The sequence below is a fragment of the Arvicanthis niloticus genome, chromosome 21 (genome assembly GCF_011762505.2).
Source record: "Arvicanthis niloticus isolate mArvNil1 chromosome 21, mArvNil1.pat.X, whole genome shotgun sequence".
Lineage (NCBI taxonomy): Eukaryota > Metazoa > Chordata > Mammalia > Rodentia > Muridae > Arvicanthis > Arvicanthis niloticus.
This window is the reverse complement of record NC_047678.1, coordinates 49,189,081-49,212,732: the sequence shown is the minus strand read 5'-3', so window position 1 is coordinate 49,212,732 and position 23,652 is coordinate 49,189,081. Positions and strand designations below refer to the sequence as shown.

The 23,652-nt window shown below is 42.8% G+C and overlaps 1 protein-coding gene across 1 annotated transcript in view; it reads right to left on the bottom strand.

Annotated features, from left to right (window-relative positions):
- Positions 1 to 18,211, bottom strand: part of Arhgap28 (Rho GTPase activating protein 28) — a 177,472-nt gene extending 159,261 nt beyond the window's left edge. Inside the window, exon 1 of the mRNA XM_034484507.2 lies at positions 17,977 to 18,211. Within this exon, the coding sequence (XP_034340398.1) occupies positions 17,977 to 18,092 (116 nt within the window). The 5' untranslated portion in view covers positions 18,093 to 18,211. The remainder of the gene's footprint in view (positions 1 to 17,976) is intronic.
- Between the last annotated feature and the right edge of the window lie 5,441 nt (positions 18,212 to 23,652).

Sequence of the window (23,652 nt, the reverse complement as noted above, 5' to 3'; positions counted from 1 at the left end):
ATTATGACAACTGCTACCAGTGTAGGGTTTTCCTCTTTATTTTTCAATGGACAAGCAATTTTATTAAGACCTTGTATCATCCTATAAATAAAGGTTGATATACAGACTCCCAGAGGAAACGCTATAGAGGAAGACATACTCAGAGTTTAGAAGATTGTGCCCGAGTGTGTCTTTTTAAGAGGCCCGATTTCTATACTTCAGTTTGCACTGTGCTCACTACGCAGCCATTGGTTGAGGTTCTAGCGAATACCAGACTCTGATGGAGAGAGACAGTTAAGTACTTAGCAATGAAGACTATAAATGGTGCCGGTGCTAACAAAACCTTCCTTCTGAAAATGTTTTCTCCTAGTTTCTTTTGTGTTGCTATGATCGGTTTTGTAGCTTTGTTGAGGGGGTGATCTCGAAGGTCTGATCTTCTGGCCTCACCTCCCAAGATGCTGGGCTTACAAGCATGAACCACAATGCTTGGTTTTATCCCATGCTGGAGACCAAATTCAGAGCTTCATTCATGTCAGGTAAGCAATCGCGCCCCAACTGAGCTACATCTTCAGAATGAAGCTGGCTACTCTGTAAACTTCAGAGATTTGATTGGCCCCTGCTTCTGGGGGATGGGAAGTCCAAATTGCAAGGAGTCTGCATGCTCATGAGGGCTTGACAGCCATGTCAGAGCATGTCAGTGCCAAGCTGACTGCATACAGAAAACAGCCCTGCTCTGTAACAGCTTGTGCCTGAGAGAACCATGTCAATCTCCTGAGAATGTTGTAGCAATTATCTTCAGTGGAATTATCTTCCTCTAGGCCCAGCCTCTAAAATATCTTCCTCTTTTCACTATCACTGGGGACAACCAAAGGGAGACCAAGCCTCCAAAATATAAACCTTGGTGCTGCCTCTCAAACCCCACCCAAACCACAGTATGAGTTATCCAAGGATTTAAATAGGAGGGAAAAAATGTACTTTAGAAATGCTAGGTTTCTTTCTTGACTGTTGTCAGATTTTCAGTTCTTTGGGGGTGTTTGTTTGTTTGTTTTTGTTTTATTCTGTTAAGTTCCCTTCTCTAAGGAGAGAGGGGAGGCCAGAAAGGAGAGTATAAGCTGACATGTAGCCATGATGATTGCAGAATAGGCACATAAAAGCCACAGTGCATGCGGTTCGTATGCATGATTAAACAGTCCTAACAGTAACGTAGAAGCAAACACATAAGTAAAGAGTGACAGGAAACAAATGAGCGACCCTTTGGTCTGCCTCATTTCTCAGTCGTCCTTCTCAAGCCTCTTCTGCAGGACCCAGTTGGCTGCCTCGTCCATGGCTATACTCCCACCCCATCCTCACCCTGTATCAAACTGGCTTCTGCCTCACATGACTCCGTTCAACTCACGTCAGCCAAGATTATCACACTAAAAATAGCCCATGAATGAGTCTCCATTGTCACCATTACTCACCATTTCACCACTGTTGATGGATAGCATTGGCTTAACCACATGTCTCTGCCCTCCTAGTCACTGTCAGGGCTTTCACACCTTGCCCACCTCCTCCCATCCCCTTAGCTAGCAAAACTCTTCAGGTTCCATCCCCTGCTGTCTTTAGGACTCTTCTCTCCCACCCAATCCTTCCCGGTCCAGATGTGACTGTCCCTGATACTAAAGTCTCCCATGAGCAAACACTTCTCAAAACTTTACAAAACTTCTGCCCTCAGTAGTCTGTCCAATGGACGTCTAAACTTCTGTGTCTCACCAGCCTACAGGACCAAATGCTTTCTGTGGAACCCAGTGCTGGCCCAACCACCATTTGTTCTACACCTAGAATGTCTAATCTTACTCGATACTCCCAGACAGAACGCAAGTCACGCTTCCTAACGTCCGTTGCGTAGTCACCAAATTATACAAACTTCTTTGCTGACGTCCCCACTTCATTGATAACCACATACCCTGCATGTCATCTCTACCTGAGCAACTTCACCAACCAGCTACCATTTCTCCACTCCTTCAAGGTCTACTTTAAAGTCATATTTTATAGTCTAAAGGGATAGAGGCTGAGAGCTCACTGGGCTGCAGGAGGAGAAACAGTCAGAAAATTGAAGTTTTAATTTTATGGACTTCAACCCAATTGGTCTTAAGCCAGATTAAGAAAACAATGAATGAAATGGGTTTGAGGAGGGTGGGGTGTGTGTGCGTGTGTGTGTGTGTGTGTGTGTGTGTGTGTGTGTGTGTGTAGGGAGATCGTGAAAGAGACAAAGTGGTGCAGAGCCTGGGTAGGATTTGGTTAACTGAAGGTTAGTGTTCCTGAACAGCAAAGCGTTCCCCTGAACTCCTAGCGGTGCTGAAGTGTCACCTTGCATAGCAAGAACCTGCTGAAGCACCAGCATCCGGGGAGTATCATGTTTGTTTAGGCTCGGTCTAATCAGAATCTGCCGCAGCGGGGCTTCTTATAAACAGTGAGTCATGTTGTTTTAGCTGGCCCTGACTCCGGGCCTCACAGGGCATGACACAGCTTCAAACACATGGACACAGAGTACATGGCCAGCTCCCTCCAATTACATGCTGCCAGCAGCTGGAGGAGGGCTCGTCCTCCAGTGTGGGGCTTTCTGCAACTAACCACAATGTGGACTTGACAGAAAACAGTCACCAAGTAGACCTTGCAATTCCAGAGATGTGTAAATGAAGAGGGAATGGAGTTTAGGTTAAAAATTCCAGGGCCAGGCATCCGTGCTTGGGTTTTCAAAACAGTGTGTGTGTGGAAATTTTCAGTCAGCTCTTTTCCCTGTTAACTGCTGCTCGGCTGCTCTACTGAGGTCAGTAAGTGTTTTTCTTTCAGATGCCAACGCAACGTCACGAGTCTGTTTTCCGACTCTGAGTTACACTGGAGGAGATAACATGCCCAGGGAGTCATCTCAGCAGCAGAGAGGAAACTGAGGAAGTGACATTGTCCCAGATACTGCCTCTTTTTAAACCTTGGTGTTTCCCAGCAAGAAGCTCATTTTTCCCTCCTTGTGGGACTGGCTCTTGGCCTGACTAAGCACTGCAGACCATGTCAGGGGCCTGAATGAATGCTACGGTGATAGGAGCAGCTGACCAGCGAGCAGCCAAAGGACACTGAGAGCACAGCTTGACAGGGTTGTTAGTACCCAGAAGCCCCAAGTAAAGATGTGTTTCCCTGCCCTGCCTCTCTGATAAGCCATAGAGGTTCTGCCTTACATGTTCCAGTCACTCCTGACTGGTCACAGGAAGCTTAGTTTCTGTCATCAAGATACTCAGAAGTCTCGGACTGGCTAAGTGCAGAGAATGACATCTCCTAAGAGCTGGCAATTAGCAGGAAAGTCCACACCACTGTTTACTTGTAGCTAACAAACTGTCCAATCATGGGGCCTTCACTGTCATTAGAACTAAACTTTTAACGAACTCAGAGCCTGGGAAAATAGACACAGGCAACCAGAGCCTGGAGGTGGATCTGAATCTGGCTTCCCCAGAAGATTCAAGACTAGACCAAGAGTTCCAGTCTTGGGAGGCCGTCTGAGGCCAGCATCCTCAGTGTGTAAGGATCGATGATGGATACCGGTTGTGCTTAAGCTCGGAGCACATGGAGTCGAAGGAAGACACCCACACCCTCCCCTCTCACTGATGTTGTAAACCAGGTATTCCTGGGTTGCCTGGCTGGCCTCAAACTTTTGGGCTCAGGTGACTTTCAGCTTCCTGGGTATCTAGAACTCCAGACGTTCTCTTGAAATTATACTGAGTGCCCACAAGGATCTGGGACACAACAAAGCTTCCTAATGTCAGAGCTGAGAACTCAGATCCTCAAACTACAGGGGGTTGAATAACTGAATGGGTAAGAAGCCAGTAATAGTAAAATGTTTCTGGATACACTATAACAAATAATTAATTTAAAATCACACACACACAGCCAACTGCAGGTGTTTGTGGCAGTGGGGTCTCCTATTGTACCCCTCTATGCCGCTCATGTTGGTATGCCACACAATGCCCGTGACCACTCACTGAAACACTTGGCTCAGATCTGAGACCGAGGACAGGAATTTCAGCACTTTTATTGCGCACATAGACTTTTCTGCTCATACAGAAACAATGATTTACGTAAGGGAAATGTTTAATATTTTCCTCCTACCATTCTCCAGCATGTAGCAAACCTTTGGCCCGTGTTATTTTAGAATGTTTGATTTTAAAAATTGCAGTTTGAATCCTGAATAACAAAAGAACTGCTCGAGATATCACTATCCCAGATCTCAGAACTAGAGTAATAAAACCGGGATAACATAAAAAACAAACACACTGATCAACGGAATTGAACCAAAGACTCAGATGGAAATCTGTACACCTATGGACACCTGATTTGGGGTTAAAAAAAAAAAAAAGCCAGAAATACACACTGGAAAAAAGAAAGCATCTTCAATAAATGATACAGGTCTCCTGGAAGTCTGCATGTAGAAAAACAGCAATAGATCCAAACTTATCACCCTGCACAAAAGTCAACTCCAAATGGATGAAAGACATCAACATAAAACCAGATGCACTGAGCCTGACAGAAGAGAAAGTGAAGAATAGCCTTGAATGCACTGGCACAGGAGAAGAGCTTCTGAACAGAACATTAAGAGCACAGTCACTAACAGAAACAATTAATAAATGGGACCTCACGAGAATCAAAAGTTCTTGAAGGACAAAAGACACCATCACTCGGACAAACAGCAGCCTAAAGAATAGAAAGAGATCTTTACCAGTCATATTGCCAGAAGAAAAAGCTAAACACCAAGCCAGCTACAAACCCTTCCATAATATGCTGGTGCAATCGTGGCACATACATTGTGGCAATGACCAACCACTCTCTGATTAGATTATAGGCCCACTCCATGAGATGAAACCCATGCCTGTCACTGCTTGGTTAGGCAAGAATCTAAGACTAGATAGGCGATGGGTCTAGGAAAAATTGAAATGCTATTATTCTGTTAAAGGAGCATAGCAATAAAATGACTTCTAATGACATACTGCTATACCTATAGGTCAGTGTCTCATTCAGCCTAAGAGAATTTCCCCTGCAGCAGATGGGAACTAACACAGACCCACAACCGGACAATATGCAGGGACACAAAGACGTCTCAAAAGTCAGTCCTAAATGGGATATCGCCATCAAACCTGTTCATTCAGGTCTCGGAGAACTAAGCGTTAGAGAAGATGGAGAGATTCTAGAGGGCAAAGTGGATGGATAGCATCAAGGACAGGAGGCCTTGTAGACACAAGACTGACGCACACATGAACTCAGAGACTGTGGCAGCATGCACAGAGCTTGCACAGGTCCAAAGTAGATGAGGTCCCGGCACTGAGAAGGGAAGCGGACACAAGCTCCCATTCCCAACCCAGAAGCTGTCTCCAATTAACAACCATTCTCAGAGGAAAAATCAGTTTCTCCAAGGAAGTCTCACTGGTTATACAAACCAGACTTCAGGGAAGCCCCGTGCCCAGAGGCAGATGGTCAAACTAAATGAACTCAAGAGTATTTCTGCAAAATATTTCCTCTCATATTTCTCTGTCTGGGCATTTTTCTGACCTCATTGGGTTTGGGGTTCTTGTTTTTTTGGGTTTTTTTTCTTTTTTTTCTTTTTTTTTCTTTTTTTTTTTTTTTTTGCTTGTATATTATGGTTTCCAATTTTGAGGTTTTATAGGTTTGTTTGTGAGTGTGTATATCTGAATGTCTATTCTATGTCTAAGTATGTATATCTGTCTATATCTGAGTGTGTCTATCTGAGTATGTAATATGAGTGTGTCTATCTGAGTGTGTCTATCTGAGTGTGTCTATCTGAGTGTGTCTATCTATCTGAGTGTGTATATCCGAGTGTGCATATCTGAGTGTGTATATCTGAGTGTGTCTGAGTATGTATATCTATCTGAGTGTGTATATCTATCTGAGTATGTATATCTGAATGTGCATATCCAAGTGTGTATGTGTTTCTCATGATCTTAGCTTCTTTTTTTTTTTTCTTTTTTGACAGTTTGTTCATTTTGTTTTATTCTGGTTTTTGGTTGGTTGGTTTTTTGTTTTGTTTTGTTGTTTGTCTGTTTTCTTGAGAGAGAGAGAAGGCATGAAGTTGAAATGGAAAGAATCTGGGAAGAGAATGATGGAGGCAAAGTTTGTTTAGAATATATTTTATAAAACTTAGTTTCAATCTAAAAATTAACAAAATTGTTATTTGAGTTGGCCATTTAAAAACTAACAAATAAATATTGGTTTGAGCAAAATTGCTAACAATTTCAGACATAGCCCTAAGCATAACTGTGCCACTTTATACTATGTATTTAGGAAATGAGGTATTTTCAGAATTAATAATTATAAAATCAAAGTTTCATTTGACTCTGAAATACAATGCTCTACATCCGGCAGCATCAATTATTTAGCCAACAACTTATTATTTATATAAAAATAATCACATTCAGCTCATTAGCATGCAAATTTACTTTTAATTTTAACCTGGTAATACGTATATGCCAAAGAATTATTTTTAAATATTTTATTATTCATTATGTTTGATTAGCATGCCTATCTTATCTATCAATATACTTAGAATTGTATAAAAATTTCTGCCAAGAAAAAGAAGTTATGAGAGAAAAAAAATCTTCAAAAGCCCCAATAAAGGGTCTGGTGAGGGTTTGGTGGGAGAACTGGTGGGAGATCTGGCAGAGAGTCTGGTGAGGGATCTGGCAGAGAGTCTGGTGAGGGATCTGGCAGGGGGTCTGGTGAGGGATCTGGCAGAGAGTCTGGTGAGGGATCTGGCAGGGGGTCTGGTGAGGGATCTGGTGAGGGATCTGGCAGGGGGTCTGGTGAGGGATCTGGCAGAGAGTCTGGTGAGGGATCTGGCAGGGGGTCTGGTGAGGGATCTGGTGAGGGATCTGGCAGGGGGTCTGGTGAGGGATCTGGCAGGGGGTCTGGTGAGGGATCTGGCAGGGGGTCTGGTGAGGGATCTGGTGGAGGATTTGGTGGAGGATCTGGCGGAAGATCTGGTAGAGCATCTGCTGAGGGATCTGGTGGAAGCTATGACAGAGGGTTAGTAAAGATTTCTTTATAGCTTCAGGTCAGAAATAGGTGAAAACCTGACTCAGTATCAGACAGGAATACCGCATAGGTGTAGCTTCACCACTTCATGAAGACTTCTTGTAAGCCTTAACAAAAAGATAAAAGGAAAAACTTGCTTTAATTTTAGCCACAAAAACCTATTTTGGTATTAAGGTAATTAGTTAACAAACTAAAAGAAAGGCAGCTGAGATCTAAGGTCTATGAGCACACACCAAATCAATGAACACACACCTAAGGTCTACAGACCAGAAAGTGCTCACCCTCCTTCTGCTGTGGAAAGAGGAGAGAAGTTAATTCACGGGACTCCATGTTGCCAATGCTTGGTGTTTTAATGACTTCTAAATATTGCTACCTGAATATGACTACAGTAAGGCAAACAGCCTAGCTTTTAGGAGTGGGCAGCAGGTCCTGTTACTGAGCTTCATGATAACAAAGTTTCCAAACCTTATTTATATCCACTCACCCTTAACTGCATGCTAATCCAATTAATTAATTAATTAACAGGAGTAGGGCAGGTGCTCAGTGAGTAAAAAGAGCTTCCATGCAATCGTGAAGACTGGAGTTCAGATCCCCGTGGAAAATTGTGTGTATGTGTGTGTGTCTGTGTGTGCGTGTGTGTATGCATTGTATGTGTACCCATGTGTGTGCATGTGTGTGTGAGAGAGAGATGTGAGTGTAAGTGTTGTGTATCTGAATGTGTTGTGTGTATGCCTGTGTCTGTACATGTGTGCATGTGTATGCATGTGTGTGTATGCGTGTGCCATGCATGCATGCGTGAGTGCCTATGCATATGTGTACAAACCTGTGTGTATGTGTGTGATGCAAGTGTGTGTGAGTGTTGTACATGTGAATGTGTTGTATGTGTGTGTGCACATGTGCATGTGTATGTATGTGCTGTGATTGCATGTGTGTGTAGCTGTGTGTATGTGTATGAGCGTAAGAGAGAGAGATGTGAAAGTGTGTATATGTGTGCATGTGAATGTGTGGTGTGTGTGTGTGTGTGTGTGTGTGTGTGTGTGTGTGTGTTATCCCAGGGCTCAGCAGACAGACATAGAATCCCTAAGCACACTGGCTAGCTAGTCAAATCATCAAGTTTAGGATTCAAGTGAAAGATCTCCACCTTAATATATAAGGTGCAGAATCACCAAGGAGGACACCTGACAATAATCTGTGGCACCTGCACCCAAACTCATTGTCCACACTCATTCAAACATACATACACACAGGCATGCACATTCCATGCGCGCACACACACACACACTAAAATGCATGCCAAAATGAACATTTAAATAAAAGCTGAACATTTATAACATCTTCCAGTTTTAAGCTGCTCTCAATGATCCCTCATCAAATTGGGTCAGAAAATGACATATGCATAATATATTCATCAGTGTCACAAGATTGTAATAACAAGTCAAAGGGACAGGTTTTGGAAGGAGATGAGGTGGAACCTTGCCGTGTGTGTGGTCTTAAGTGACTTTACTGGAGTTGCTGTGTCACAGGACTTAAATGAGACTTGCATGTCAAGCCCTTAGCTCAGTGCTAGCCCCAGAGTAAGTGCTCAGTAAAGCTAAGACGCTGTTGTTCAACTAATCATTGAACACTCATTAGAGCAGCAGGTTATGGTTGTGGTAAGAGCTGCTCCAATTACTATCATCAAGGAAACTTCCAGAAAATAAGTTTGGCTTTGTTTTTTTAGCTGCATGTGATTTCTTTCCTTTGCATCTATTGTTCCTTAAATACGGCTTTAATATCAACTATTAAAACAGTAACCTGGCCTAATATGTGAACTTGAACTCTTAAAGACTAGCAGAGAAGATGAGGCAGGACATATTACTGTGGTATTTTGTTTGTTTGTTTAGAAACAGTCTCACTGTGTGGCCCTGATTGTTGGGACTTACTTTTTAGTCCAGGCTGGCCTTGAACTCAGAGATTAGACTGTTCTGTCTCCAGAGTGCTGGGATTAAAGGCATGCTCTACCATGCTAGCATGTTATCATTTTTTAAAGTTTAATGTTTTTCTAGCATCTGTCAGATTTCTCACATGGTGGCAAAAGCCTGCAGTCCTAGTGCTGGTGAGGACAAATCAAGAGGCTTGTGAGTGAGGCCAACTTTGAAGAAAAAGAGTGGGAGGAGAAAGAGGAGAAGGAGGAGAGGAGGAAAAAGAGGAGAGGAGGAAGAGGAGGGAGAGGAGGAAGAAGCAGAGGAGGAAAAGGAAGCAAAGAAGGAAGGGGAGGAGAAGGAGAAGGAGGAAGGGGAAAAGGAGGAGGAAGGGGAGGAGGAGAAGCAAAACAATGAAGAAAACCACATAACTTCATCAATGGCCTTTGTAGGAACATAGATACATTGGTGTTTTGTTGGGTTTTTTTTTTTTTTTTAAGGCATTCATTAAAGTTATCTGTGTTGATTTTCATAGATGAATAACAAAGAAACAAGTTCAAATGAATTCTTGTCCCTACTATACATTACAAATGTGAAAAGAAAGAAAGAAAGGAAGGAAGGAAGGAAGGAAGGAAGGAAGAAAGAAAGAAAGAAAGAAAGAAAGAAAGAAAGAAAGAAAGAGAAATCCTGTGATTCCCCACAAAGTTCACAGCAGGTATAAAGATGTATCTTTCTACATAAAAGATAATCTGTGCCACAACCCACAAGGACTAAAATGGCTTAGGTAAGTCCTACTTGCTTGACAGCTTAAAAATTCGCCCCTGTTTCTTTATCTTTGGTTTGCAGTTTCTCCTTCCTGCCCTCTGAGTTGTTTGTGTGCGGTCATCGTCCAGTCATTGGAGGGATTGCAAAGAATGCACAGGCTTCCTCCGGTTTTTTTTTTTTTTTTTTTTTTATTCAGAGTAACGTGACACTCCCAGCTGTTCCTCTAAATGAGGCGTAACATACATTCCCCACGCTAGGAATTACCTGGCACTCGACAGCTGTTAGACAGACAGTTCATCTGCAATAGTCCTTTACTGTGGTAGAACACAGGGTTACCCAAAGGATGTGCCACAACCCACCGACCTTTTACGTTATGTTTTAAGCAGTGTACAAAGTAACAAGTTTTCTCATCACACAAAGTAACAGGTTTGTCTCCCCCTCCCCCCCTCAGAGATACTTAGTAACAGGTTTCGTCCCCCCACCCACCCTCCATTCTCAGAGATACTTAGTAACAGGTTTCCTCCTGGCATTCTCAGAGATACTTAGTTTGGTTGACTCTCCAGCTCTACTTGACCATGGCCCTCCACTTTTCCATCAATATTCATACCATATGTATCCCGCTGCCCAGTAAAGGCACCTTATTTTTTCCCCCATCTCATGGGCCCTTTCTAGTTTCCCAACCTCTGCCCACACTTCCACACAAACATTCGCACATATCAACTAGAAGCTAGGATCTGTACAGTAGAGAAAACATGCTGCTTGCCTTTCTGAGCACGGGTCATCACCTCCTTTACTGTCATCTTTTCTAGCTTAATTCATTGTCCAGAAAATTGTGTTAGTTAACTTTTCCTTACAACTGAACAAAATTCCATTGAGGCTACATTCCATGTTTTCAGTAACCGCTCCTCCGTCGGTGGACACCTAGGCTGGGTTTGTCTCCTTGCTTTTGTGATCAAACATTAATAAACACAGACATGCATGTGTCTCTGTGGTAGGGCATGGAGTCCTTTTGTTGCATGCTCAGGAGTGACAGAGGTGTACCATAGGGTGGCCTCCACCACAGGGTGGACCTACTTTTCACCTTTGGAGAAGCCCCACATTGGTTTCCACAGTGTCTGAGCTAGTCACACTCCCAGGAGATTGTGGGACAGAGATAACTGCTCCTCTCCTGCACCTGTCATCATTTGCTTTCTCGATGGAGATGGAATCACAAAGTGGTTTTAATTTTCATTTTCCATGATAGCTAGGGATCTTGAACTTCTTAAAATAGTTACTGGCCATTTGTGTTTCTTCTTCTGAGACCTGTCTATTTAGTTCATCAGCCCATTTGTTGACTGCGAGTTTGGAAGTTTAGGTTCTGCGGTTCTTTATGCATTTTAGCTATGAACCCCTACCTGTCTGGAGGATAGCTAGCAAAGGTTTGCTCCCTTTCTCCAGGCTGTCTGTTCACTCTGCTATCTGTTCCTTCTTGTGTGCAGAAGCTTTGAAATTGCATGTAATAGACTTGTCAATCCTCATGGCCATTTTCTGCTGGGGGTCTTGTATAAATTCTACCCTAATGTGCTTCCTCTACATTTTCTAGTAACGATTCGGTGCTCTTAGTTGGCATTAAGGTTTTTAATCCTGTCTGAATACATGTTTGTGCAAAGTGAGAGATATGGATCTAATTTTGCTCTTTGGCATGTGGAAAAACTATGAACAGTAAATAATCATTTTAGCCTTGTGTGTGTGTGGGCGGGAGGGATGCCTATAATTCTAGCAATTGGCAGAGGTTCAAAACTAGCCTGAGCTACACAGAGCTCTCCAGGCTACCCAAACCTGCATAGGAAAACACTGTCTTAAAGAGTAATAATTATTAACATTATCATAGGTTACTCTTTAGTAACGTATACATCTTAACAGGTATTCACTAAACTCTTGCATTTATCTTGTTCAGCATTACTTACTTATTTGTTTTACTGTGTGTGTGTGTGTGTGTGTATGTGTGTGAGTGTACATGTACATATTCATGTCCCACTGCATGCGTGTAGAGGTCAGATGACAACCTGAAGGAAATCATTTCTGTCCTTCTATCATGAGGCTCCTGGGGACTGAATCAGGTCATCAGGGGTAGCATAGAGCCCCTTTATCCTTTGAGCTATCTTTCTGTTCTCCATTTTTACCTTTTTTATTTTTTGTCTTTTTGTTTGTTTTGGTTTTGTTTGTTTGGTTGGTTTGGTTTGGATTAGGTTTTGGCTTTTTTGTTGTTGTTGTTTTGTTTTTTTTGGGGGGGGGTAGGGAGTGGAGGGTTGGAACAATCAAGGAAAGGTTTTTTCCCACACTATTTAAGGAAGTGATTGACTTGGTATTTTCATATAAAGAGATTTAAAAATGAATTCAATTTCTTAAATGGGCAGGATTTAATTGCCAACCTTCCTTCTAAGAAATAGTCCTCTCTTGCTTCCGTACCTAACATCTGCCTTTTATTCCCAGCTGGAGCCGATAGCTGGAGACCATATGGCAAGGGAATAAGAATGTGGCAATTACTCCAAAAGTAATTTGCTTGGCTTGAGGAGAGTAGAAAGAAATTTTGATTATATGTGAATTGAAATGTTTACTTGGGTTAAAATATATTTGCAGATACCCAGGTACCATTTCAGGAAAGATCCACCAGTTGTCTAGACACTTCTAAGAAATAAAGAGATGAGATTTAATAACTACAGTCTCTCACAAAGCATTTAATCTAGCAACTCTGTGATTTAGTTTCCCCTCTTAAAGCTTCAGGAAAAAATGCCTCCAAAAATAAATAAATAAATAAATAAATAAATAAATAAAGGGACTTGACAAATTAGGAAATTGTTCCTAATATCCTCATGAAATCAAGCCAGGTAAAGCTAAATCATTTCATTACATGACTGCTGATGCCTATTTATATTGGGTTCAGTTTGAAGAAGTGATGGACATAAAAGAAATAAATTTAGAAAGAATGATGAATATATTATTCCATGGAACATAAATTAAGTCAAATCAAAATGAAACGAGAAAAAAAATCATCAAAGCATCCTGTAATAATTTTTGCTTTTGTGATCCATAGACAGATGGTAAAATCAGTACATGATAGTTTGGGAAGAAAAGATATTTGCATAAAGTATTTCCAGGAGGACAAAGACTCATAGCAAAGGGGAAAGTGGTAACTGTGTGGTATAGGAGCCTAGCAACAGCATCTTAGTCAGGTGACCAACATCAACCTCATTAGGTTATCCTAGTGTCATGGACCCAGGTGACCAACGCCATCTTTAGGACATATGCTAGTGTCATAGACCGGACAGGATGGCCCACTGTCACTTCCATAAAACTTTCTCATGCTCTCACTGAATTCAAAAGAACACATTGTGTTAACTCACTATAAGCAACTTCCTGTAAAATCATCAACAAGCTTGCAATAACTGCCAGAGTCATAAAAGACAGATTACCACAGCTGAGGGGAGCCTTGGGGGATGTAGTTAAGATCACTGTGGGATCTTGGATTCAACTATATGAACAGAAAATTAATTCTAACAAGGAAACTAGTGAAATAAGAATCTAATCAGTAGTTTAGTTAACTGTAGTAGGCCTTGGTCATTCTCTTCAGTTTTGGCCACTGAAACGGTGGTTTTGTAACATGGGAACATTTAAGGAATCCGGGTGAAGGTGAATACTGGACTGGGCTGCAGTGGAGAGCCCATGGGAAATCCTGGTTCAAGCAGGATGTAACTGTACACCATGCAAATTAGAAGTTGAGGGGAAAAGGTACTTCTACATCACTCTAAACTTCCTGAGTATTTGTATTTACTTTGGGGATTAAGGATCAGGGAGAACTGAGTAGGTTAAAAGTGAATAGAGCAACTGGCCAACTGTTTACCCTAATGAGAGGAGCAAAGGAAATACACCAGATGTTCAGCAACAGTTCCACATATGGAGGGACCTCCACTCAGCAGGGAGTCCATGAAGGAAACCAGAGACCTCAGCTCTGCTTTCAACCACAATATAAAAAATGGCCTATAAATACCTACCCTCATCTAAGAATTCCATTTCCATCCCTGCTTCTGAGCCTTCTAGAACGAGCAGCCCACCATCCCCTAGAGTTTGCTGTTCTTTGTATAAGCACAAACTCATATGGGCTTGCATTAGTGTTATCTAACAAGTATTGACCTATTGAAACATGTATCTTTTAAACTAATTTCAACCCAGAAACGTACCCCCAAAAATAGATCATTAAGAATTGCTAAGCTTAGTTTTGCCCAAAATATTTTCTGAATCGTCATCAAATCTGTTTTATCAAAGTGTTCTCTCTCTCTTTCTCTCTCTATATATATTATATATGTTATATATATAATTATATATGTTATATATAATTATATATTATATATATATAATATGTTGTAATATTAAGATCTAACCTCTCCCTCACAAAAGCGTGGCCTAGGCTGCAGAGGCGAGCCCATGGGACCCTGACTCAGGCTCCATTGGCTTATGAGGAAGAGATGTTTGTCTCCTACTCTGGTTTTATTTTTTCTCAGGACGTTGAATGTACGACTAGAAATAATCACCAATCACCACAGACACACACAGAGACACAGAGACACAGACACACAGACACACACACACACACACACACACACACACACACACAAATGTCTGCATCATTACTTCATACAACTAAGGAAATTGTTGAAATCTCAGGCAACAAGCATCACGGTTGGCTAAATCTCTTCTTACGTGAACGTATTTTGGATGTTTGTCAACATTCTCAGGATTCTCACAATCAGCTTGGGCCTTTCTAAAAAGTGTGGTTCTGAAGTTAAGTTCACCAGTTTATTTTCACAGATCAGACATTTGCAGAATCTCATTTACTCGCCTCCATAAAACAGACAGAGATTCTGTGAGACTGGCACTTGCCTTCTGAGAAGTTAGAGCAAAGAAAGATGGCAGAGTCTTTTAAATCAATTCCTGAGGAAATCATAAAAGATAAAAGTTACATGAGAAAATTATCATAAGAATCAAATCTACCCAGGCTATGCCCAGTAAAGAGTCAAGGAGCATAATGTTAGTGATCATAGAAAAACAACAGAGAATTCTCAAGGAAACACAGAAGAACTCAAAGGGAAATCCAGTGCTATTTCAAATGCCCCAAACACCACAGACAAATGCCAAGAAACAGGAACTTGTCTTATTCACCAGCACACTGTTTGTTCTCTGTGTACTAACCTTCTTAGAATGAAACAAAGGATGGTCTATATATTATATACCACAAACTGCTTGTCTATGTCAAATATTGATAACTTTTGTTATTGAAAACTGAAGAAGATGTATTGCCAGCCAACCTGAATGCAGGTCTTTTAGGTACCCAGAAATCCCACTAAAGTACATGTACTTCTGAGATTGGAGGTAGTTTCATTTATGATATGCCATATGTAGCTGTAATCCACCCATCTATCCTCCAACCATCCATCCAACAAGGTAAGAACAAGTGATTTCCTCAACTCTTCAAAAGTTTGATGTGGGAGCTGTAAAACTCGGACATTTAAATGGATCCCTTTTGTTGCAATGGTAATTGATGCTTTGGGCAAGGTTGTTTGGACCCTGATTAGTTTTCCAGCTTCTCTCTCATAGAGAACCAAGTACCAAGAACATCTACTTCACACACACCAGGGGCGTACATCATCAGCATTTGCACCATCTCTTTAGAGTTGGTGTTCTGAGCAGCTCAAGTCACCTGCTTGAAACAGGGCAGTCATTAATGCAGGTGACAGTCAAGGTCTGACAATCTTTCCCCAAGCCTAGCCTGACAGGCATATTTTGCTGCTTATTTACTTTAACAAAATTAAATAAACAAATGGCAGGCCCCAAAGAGATTTAAGTGGTTGGCTGACTTCACTGCAGAGAAGCAGCAGAAAGAGTGTGGCAAACAGGGGCTCCCAAGGCCAGCACAGTGAGATAGTGTTGGCAGGCAGCAGTATGGACCCCAGCTGCTATGCCCCCATTCTTAACTGGAAGTTGGAGATCTGGTTATACCTAAACATTCTTATATTAGAAATTGTGCCACTTCCACTTCGTTCCTTCCAAAGGTTCTATTGTTTCATCCTTTTGCTGACAATTCTATTGGCCTGCCCACATCTTAGTGGCAGGAAGAACATACCACTTATCTTTGTGTTTCCAGTGCTTGACAGTCTGTGCAGACAGGCTGAGTTTGGTTCTTAAAAATCTTGCCATTTTACCTTGACCATTTTATAAATCTCAGTAGGAATCCATTAATTTCCTCAGGAAATATTTATTTGGCTATTACATTATGCCAGATACGTTTTTGGTATTTGGATATAATAGTGGGAGATATAGTTTGGCGGGAAAAAAAATAAGACCCCAAACCCAGAACAATGAGGTGTATGTAGTAGAGGCCTGAGGAGGAAGACGGAAAGTTTAGCTTTGATTTCCATCTGTGTTAGCAAGCACTAATGAATGACAATCTTTGGGAAGAGCCACTTTCCTAGAGCCAGACTGCTCACTGCTCCACAAGTAGGCTCCAAATATATACACAAGCTTAAGAAAAGCGTGTTTGTGAAAGAAGGGGGTGCTTTCTTCCAAAGCAGAACAATATCGTCTTGCTTCTTGGCTTGAAGGGAAGAATTGATCAGTAGCTAGTAAGTCAAAGGTTAATAACTGGGTCTGATAATTTCTGTTATCAGACACATGATGGATGATGTAGTATCCTCTGGCTCCTAGTAAACACAGGAACCTCTATTTTCAGTGCTTTACTGAGGGCCAAGGAGTTAAGCTCTCCTCCCATAATTCTGCTGTGTGAGGGCTGGAAAGAGGGCTGCACACTCCCATCCCCTGCCTCAGAGAAGGGAGAAGCAGAGGGTCCCATGGAATACAAGGCAACTGGCAACATTGCAAACTTAGACCCAATTGGTTTATGGTAAAGGTCTGACTATGATATCAATCAGCTCTCCCACTCTCACAAATTACCATCCTACAAGACCACATGCTGAGATAATAAAAAAAAATATCTCCCTCCAATTTGCTTTCAGCTATCTGGCTGATGCCCACAGACAGCTGCTAGGGCTTAAGCTACACCCAAGCCACTTAAGAATGTAGAAAACTGGCCCCTGCCTTGCATCCAATCCCCTCTATTTAGTCACTCAAAGTGTAAGTCATAATGGTCCAAGATGGTATTTTCTTCTAAAAGAATTACACACTCAACACAAAGGGGAGTTTGTATCTTCGAGCGGTGTTTAAATGATGTGCATGACTCCGGCTGCGGGAGGAAACTGGTCCATTTCTCACTGTCTGTTTTAAAATGAGATTTGACTCAACCTGCTCTCTCTGGAAGAAACAATAATTTCTTTGTTAGCTAAGACCAATGTAGTTCCTAAGCCAGTGTGATTGGTTCATCTCATGGATACCTTCCAAAGCATATTCTGTGACATAGTCACAAATCAATTAAATTGGGAAACAGCAGTAATTATAGTCACATAAAGTTAAGAGTGTGAGGAAAAAACAAGTAACTGAAAATAACAGTGATGTAAGATGCCATTAGGAGATGATATCAAAACACGCATTAGTGTAGGCGTCAAAATAAATAAGTAAAACCGTCCACGGATATAGTTGTAGTGGATAGCAAAGGAATGTCCCCTAAACATGCTAGAGGGCAAACTATCTCACATTTGCAATATTTTTGTCCATCCGTCTTTGGCGGAACAGATGGACATGCCAGAGCAATAGTTTACTAAATGCACATGGTCACCCAAAGAAATAAACAGGAATTGTGTTGGCTGCATACAATCGGCACCAGCAGTCATCAAATAATGACATCACTGTATTTACACAATTGAGGGTATTTACAGTAGGAGTGAAATTGTTACGTCAGTGGAGGTTTCCTTTAGAGAGAAACTTTAGCTCCAAATAGCTCATCTGAGTATCTGCGAGAACTTTTTTCTTTTCATCCGGCTTGTGTTTGGTTTTTGGTAATATTTTAAAATTTCTCCAGTATGTGGTGAGAGCCTTCCACAGATATGGTGTGTTTGTCTAACTCTTCATAAAGTTGCGTCAAGACTACAAGTACCCCGCTAGCCTCAGCCAGCCACACACAGACCTTCGTTCAGGCCATTTCTCATCTCCAATCAGGGCCATACAAAGAGCGGTCTCAGTTATCAACTCCACAAAAAAAAAAAAAACTTGCCTAAGCGCTGCCCTCTTCCCGCCCCGACCGACGCGCGCGCGGCCCCGCAGTGCAGCTCCGTACCTGCTGAGCGGATGGCTGGCCCGGGACGCGCAGCGTGGCTCCGCGCCCTGCGGTTGCGAGCGCGCGTGCGAGTGGTAGGCGGTCAGCACCACGCCGCCCGAATCCTCCACCTCCATCCTCAGCGGCGCATGTCCCGGCGCCGACCCAGAACAAAGACCGGGACCAACGTGGACCAGCTCCGGGAGCGGGTCAGCGGCCCCGAGCGTCCGGCGCCCCAAGGATCCGCGGCTAGGACGGCCCCGCCCGCCATAGGGCCACGCCCACAGAGTACCTCGGCAGATTAGCATACACTGCGGGCCACGCCCACAAAACAAGGCGCACAGATTAGCATAACTAAGAGCCACGCCCACAGAGTACAACAGACAGATTAGCATACACCGAGGACACGCCCACAGAGTACAGGGGGCAGATTAGCATACACTAGGGGCCACGCCCACGGATCCCTGCTTCTAGGAAACTGGAAACCTGCCTGAAGCTTGTGGCTCCAGCCAGCTGCTCTAGTAAAGTTTGTGTTTTTCTTCCTTTGTTTCTCTTTTCCTCTTCTCAACCTCCTCCTCGCCCCCTTCAAACGGGAGGCTTATCCCATGGCTAGGAACATTTCCTGCCTGGCAGTCAGAAGTGAGACAGAAATCATGCCTTAGGCAAGGGGAGAAAGGCTAGGTCTGGAATGGGTGCTCTGGGGAAGAAAGGAAGAAAATAAGACACTCTCATTTAAACATCCGAATCAGAAATTGAAGAACTGGGTGGCACTGACGTCTGCTAGTCTAAGTTACATTACAGTGAATCCGATTTCCCTTTTGCCCAAAACCATTCCTCTGCATGTGCAAGACTGAGCTTTCTTCCCAAACCCTCAAGACTGCAACAGCCAGACTCTTACCTCATTCCTAACATCCCTTTCCTCCACCCAGTCCTGATCCCTGACAGATACTGTTTCCAGACTGTCTGAAAAGTACTGATTGCCACGGGCTCAATGAATGGTATTTTCAGGAGGCTTTTTAGGGGAGAAGGTTATAAACACACACACACACAATGTATGTAACATACCAGAAAGTACAATATAGTCTTTCTCCTGATTGTGTTTCTGCCTGGAACTGCTTTCAAAATTCTCTCCCGGAGTCCCCTGTGAAACCTCTTAGTGATCATCAATCAAAGTCCCCTCCCCCACCTCTTACTCCCCCCACCACTTTCTAGAAATTACTCTTGCTTTGTTACAGGAGTAATTACATTCTGCTCTGTGATGAAGGTAGACTCTCCAGACCATGCCCTGTGTGTTTCTTTGCTCTGGCATCCACTTGAGTAACTGCTATAAGTCATGGTCTTTTTTTTCCCCCCAAAGCCCAGCTGAAACCAGGAAACTTCTCTGAGGGAAACACCAAGGAGAAGAAAGCCTGAGGGGAAAACCCATTGCTAACTCAAGATCAAATTACTATTTTCCAGCAAGTTGGTTCTTTCTACTCAACTGCAAACTGCTGGAAAGCTGGTATCCGGGGACTTTTTTGTTTGGGTTTTTTTTTTTTTTTTTTTTTTTTTTCTCTTATACCCTTATACTCCAGAGCCCCTCTTGTTTCACATAGCACACACTCCAGAAAGGAAGGTGTGCTGGATAGTTGTATATCAACTTGACACAAGCTGAGGTCATCTGAGGGGAAGGAGCCTCAATTAAGAAAATGCCCCCATAAAAATCAGGCTGTAGGCAAACCTGTGTTTTCTATACTAGTGATTGGTGGGGGAGGGCCCAGTCCATTGTGGGTGGTGCTGGCATTGGGATGGTGGTCCTGAGTTCTTAAGAAGTCAGGCTGAGGAAGCCATCATGAGCAAGCCAGAGAGCAGCACCCCTCCATAGCTTCTGCATCAGCTCCTGCCTCCAGGTTCCTGCCCTGCTTGAGTTCCTGCCCTCACTGCTTTTGTTTGATGAAGATTCCTTACATGGAACTGTGAGGGAAATAAAGCCTTTCCTCCCTCCCCCCCCAAGTTTTTTTGCTCATGGTTTCATCCCAAAAATAGTAACCCTAACTAGGACAGAAGGTTTGGTGGATGGATGGATGAGTGAATGAATGAAGTGAATGAATGGGTGGAATACAAGTGAATTGGCTAAGTGGATAGTACTCTTCCGGGTAGTGGTTCTTACCTTTCAGGCTCGTCAAGAAGATTCTTATAAATGACTCATACTGCTTCATATCCCTGAAACAGTCAATCAAAACAAGTTCTGTGTATAGTACCATTTTCCAAATATCTGTGTGAGCTATAAAGTACAGCTCTTGTCAGCTTCCTTGAGTCTTCAGGTTTCAGAAAGATGCTAGACTGTCCATGTTGGATGGCAGAATGTGTTATTTAAGCTCCTTCTATTAGCCTTTCAGATTGGCCGACCTGATGTGACTTACGGTCTCTAGGGGCTGGATCAGGTCTTCTGTAACCCAGAAGAGAAACCAGCAGGAAATCTAGAGAGATGGGAAGAAATGTTGTACACCAATCCCCAGGCTTATTTGCTACAGGGAAGGTAGTATTCTTCTCCCTGAAGCTGCAACCCCAATGGAAGCCCTATGCTTACTCTATCTGGAGTCTGGTAACTACTACTTGGTAGGCAGACCTAGACATGGCGATGGCTAAGTGTTCCTGAATCATGCCATACTCCTTCCTTTATTATAGGCACCATTTTAGAGACAGTCTCTCTCTTGCTGTCTTCATCACCTGAGCTGAGTGATCCGTCTCCTTCCATCAAGATACTGAGCACACATTGGGCTGCCCCCAAATTGGGGCAGAATCCCTTAAGTGAAACTGCTAATGTGGGTGCACCAGGTGTATAATCGTGCTTTCCATTAAAGACAAAATATTACCTCTACAGATGTTTTGTTGGTCAATAATTTCCAGCCTAAACAAGTTTAGCAATATAGACAGTATGAAAAGCATTTGGGGGCCCATGGTGGGACACCTTCCTGACATGTTGATGACCCTGAGTTTGATACTGACTGATCCCCAGGACTGAAAGAGAAGAGACAGAGACAGGGGTGGAAGAAGACCTTCAGGATAGAGATGACATCATAAGGCAGTGATAGCTGGCCTGTGGTGGAACAAGTCCACCTTCAGAGGACCTTCAGAAAGATAAAGTTGTCTGGACAGTGGAGCATGGGCATTTGTTCTGAAATAGCACTTTCTGTTTATTGGAGTCAGGGTAACAGGAAAACAAGTTTGAGTTTCCTGTTCCAAGCATTAGAATAAGGCTTAGAATAAGGAGACGTGGGTATCCACACCAGGCCAACAGCAGCAAAACATGGGACCCCGAGCAACATGCTACTTTGTAGACCTGTCTCTGCACATTTGAGAGAAAGGAGCTACCCTTGAACCAGGTTCTGTTCTGTTCTGTTCTGTTCTGTTCTGTTCTGTTCTGTTCTTTTCTGTTCTAGATGTCAAAACATCAGCCCACAAATGCTTCAGCAAGTGTTCACAGCACCAAGTAACATCCGGACTGTGGACACCAGGCCAGGACATAGCAAGGTTCAAACTCATACCAGGCTGTCTGCAGTCTAAATCCAGGTTCTTAAAAGTGTTAACATAAAAGGTTTCCTGAGATGTAAAATGCACACTTCCTTACTCGATGTAAACAAATAAGCAGGACTTAATTTGTGTTTCTTTGTGTAACTTTTCATAAACCTATTTAGTATACTAAAGGTTAAGTACCAATAGCATAAAAATATTAAGTGGCAATTACACTTATTTTTTATAGTATTTCTTTATAAGGGTGTGTATAATTTATTCTCATTATCTGCTCTTAGACTGTGTTGAGGGTTGCCAGGTTTTTCTGCATGTGTTGTGGCTCTGTCGATAGGTGGGCATGAAGAAGCATCAGAGATCTGCAGACTATGGGGACCTTGGGTGCAGCCAGACTCTACTTAATGAACAGAAAAGGAGAGCAGTCAAAAAAGGCTAGAGAGCCGAGTCTGGGTCTGGATAATGGGATTGCCACTTACTGGAGATACTGCTCTAATCCCTAATTTGAAACGTGAGAACTGACCAAATATCCTCCCAGAACTGGAAGAAAAGCAAAGGGCTTATCCTTAAAACACCTATCAACCTACTAAACATAACTACATACAAACTAGAGTCATCTGAAAGGAGGGACTCTCAATAGAGAAAATGCCTCCATAAGATCCAGCTACAGGGCATTTTCTTTATTAGCCATTGATGGGAAAGGGCCCAGCCCATGGTGGGTGGCACCATCCCTACCCTGGCAGGCTGAGCAATCCATAAGAACAAGCCAGTAAGTAGCACTTCTCCGTGGCCTCTGCATCAGCTCCTGCCTCCAGGATCCTGCCCTCTTTGAGATCCTGTCCTGACTTCCTTCCTCCGATGATGAACAGTGCTGTGGACTTATAAGCAGAATTAACCTTTCCTCTTCAACTTCCTTTTCTGTCATAGTGTTTCCTCACGTCAATAGAAACCCTAACTAAGACAGTATCATACACCCTTGATAGATGTGCGCTCAGTCCCTTCTCTCCTTTTTATTACTCCACTCACTGGGATCTCCCTTTCAATCCTTCCAGAAATATCCTTGGAGTCCTAACTTCACTGAACACCAGGGAGCCCCAGCTCTGATGATTCCAAAGTATGGAGATAACCCAGCATGCCCAGTCCTATTAGGAAATGCAAGAAAGCTGGACATTTATGTAAAACCTTCATGTGGACAAAGGGGATGTGCCCCTCCTGGCCTTTCTGCTTGTCTGGCAGAAGTGCTTGGATAGTCACCGAGTGCCCCAGCTTCAGGAAATGAAGGCCCAGTTGTAATGCATTGAGAGGGTGCTGGCCACAGTGCTCATTCCACCCCCTGTGACCACAGATCCTCTGGAAAGACTGAGACAGATGAGTCCACAACTGTGTTTAGATGGAGAAGAAACACTTTGATAAAACAGGTTTGTTGTTGTTGTTTATTTTTGTTCTTGAGACATCATCTGGTATCTTAGGCTGGCTTTGTTAAACTTTCAATGTAGCAAAGCACACCCTGAACTTGTGATCCTCCAGTCACCACCTTCTGAGTGCCAGGATTACAGGCATGTGCCAGCATGCTCAGTCATGTGGTGCTGGGGTCGAATCCAGTGCTTCATGGATGCCCAGCAAACACTCTACCATTTAATGTACTTCCCACCCCCAGCCCAAGACAAGTATTTCTTAAAGTGTCTGAAAGATGTTGTGTAAATTCCTCATACTCTGTTAAACTAATGAATCTTAAACAGTTCCTCTTAAATATTTCTAAACATTGATTGGTACTACTCAAATCATACAACTTTCTTTTCTGAATGTTCTCACAATGACATAATTTTATGACCACTCTGACTTTCTCTATTGCTTCCTCGGCATCTGTTTCTATAGAGAGGCTGGAGCTATTTTTCTTCATTAGCCATTCTGGGCTCTGTGATCAATGTGGTAATTGGGTTAAGCAGATTATATCACCATGAGAGCCAGTCAGCCAGGTCACAATGAGTTATTTATGTGACGGACATAACTGAGTCACATAAGGGACTTCTGCAAATAAATTGAATCATTATTGATTGGAAATAAATCACCACTAATAGACCCAGGCTGGTGGGGGAGGGAATATCAGCCAGCCATAGACATGGCTAGAGAAATAACTCATCAAAGAAAGCCTTTCTTGGGGCTGGGGGAATGGTACAGTAGATGGAGAGC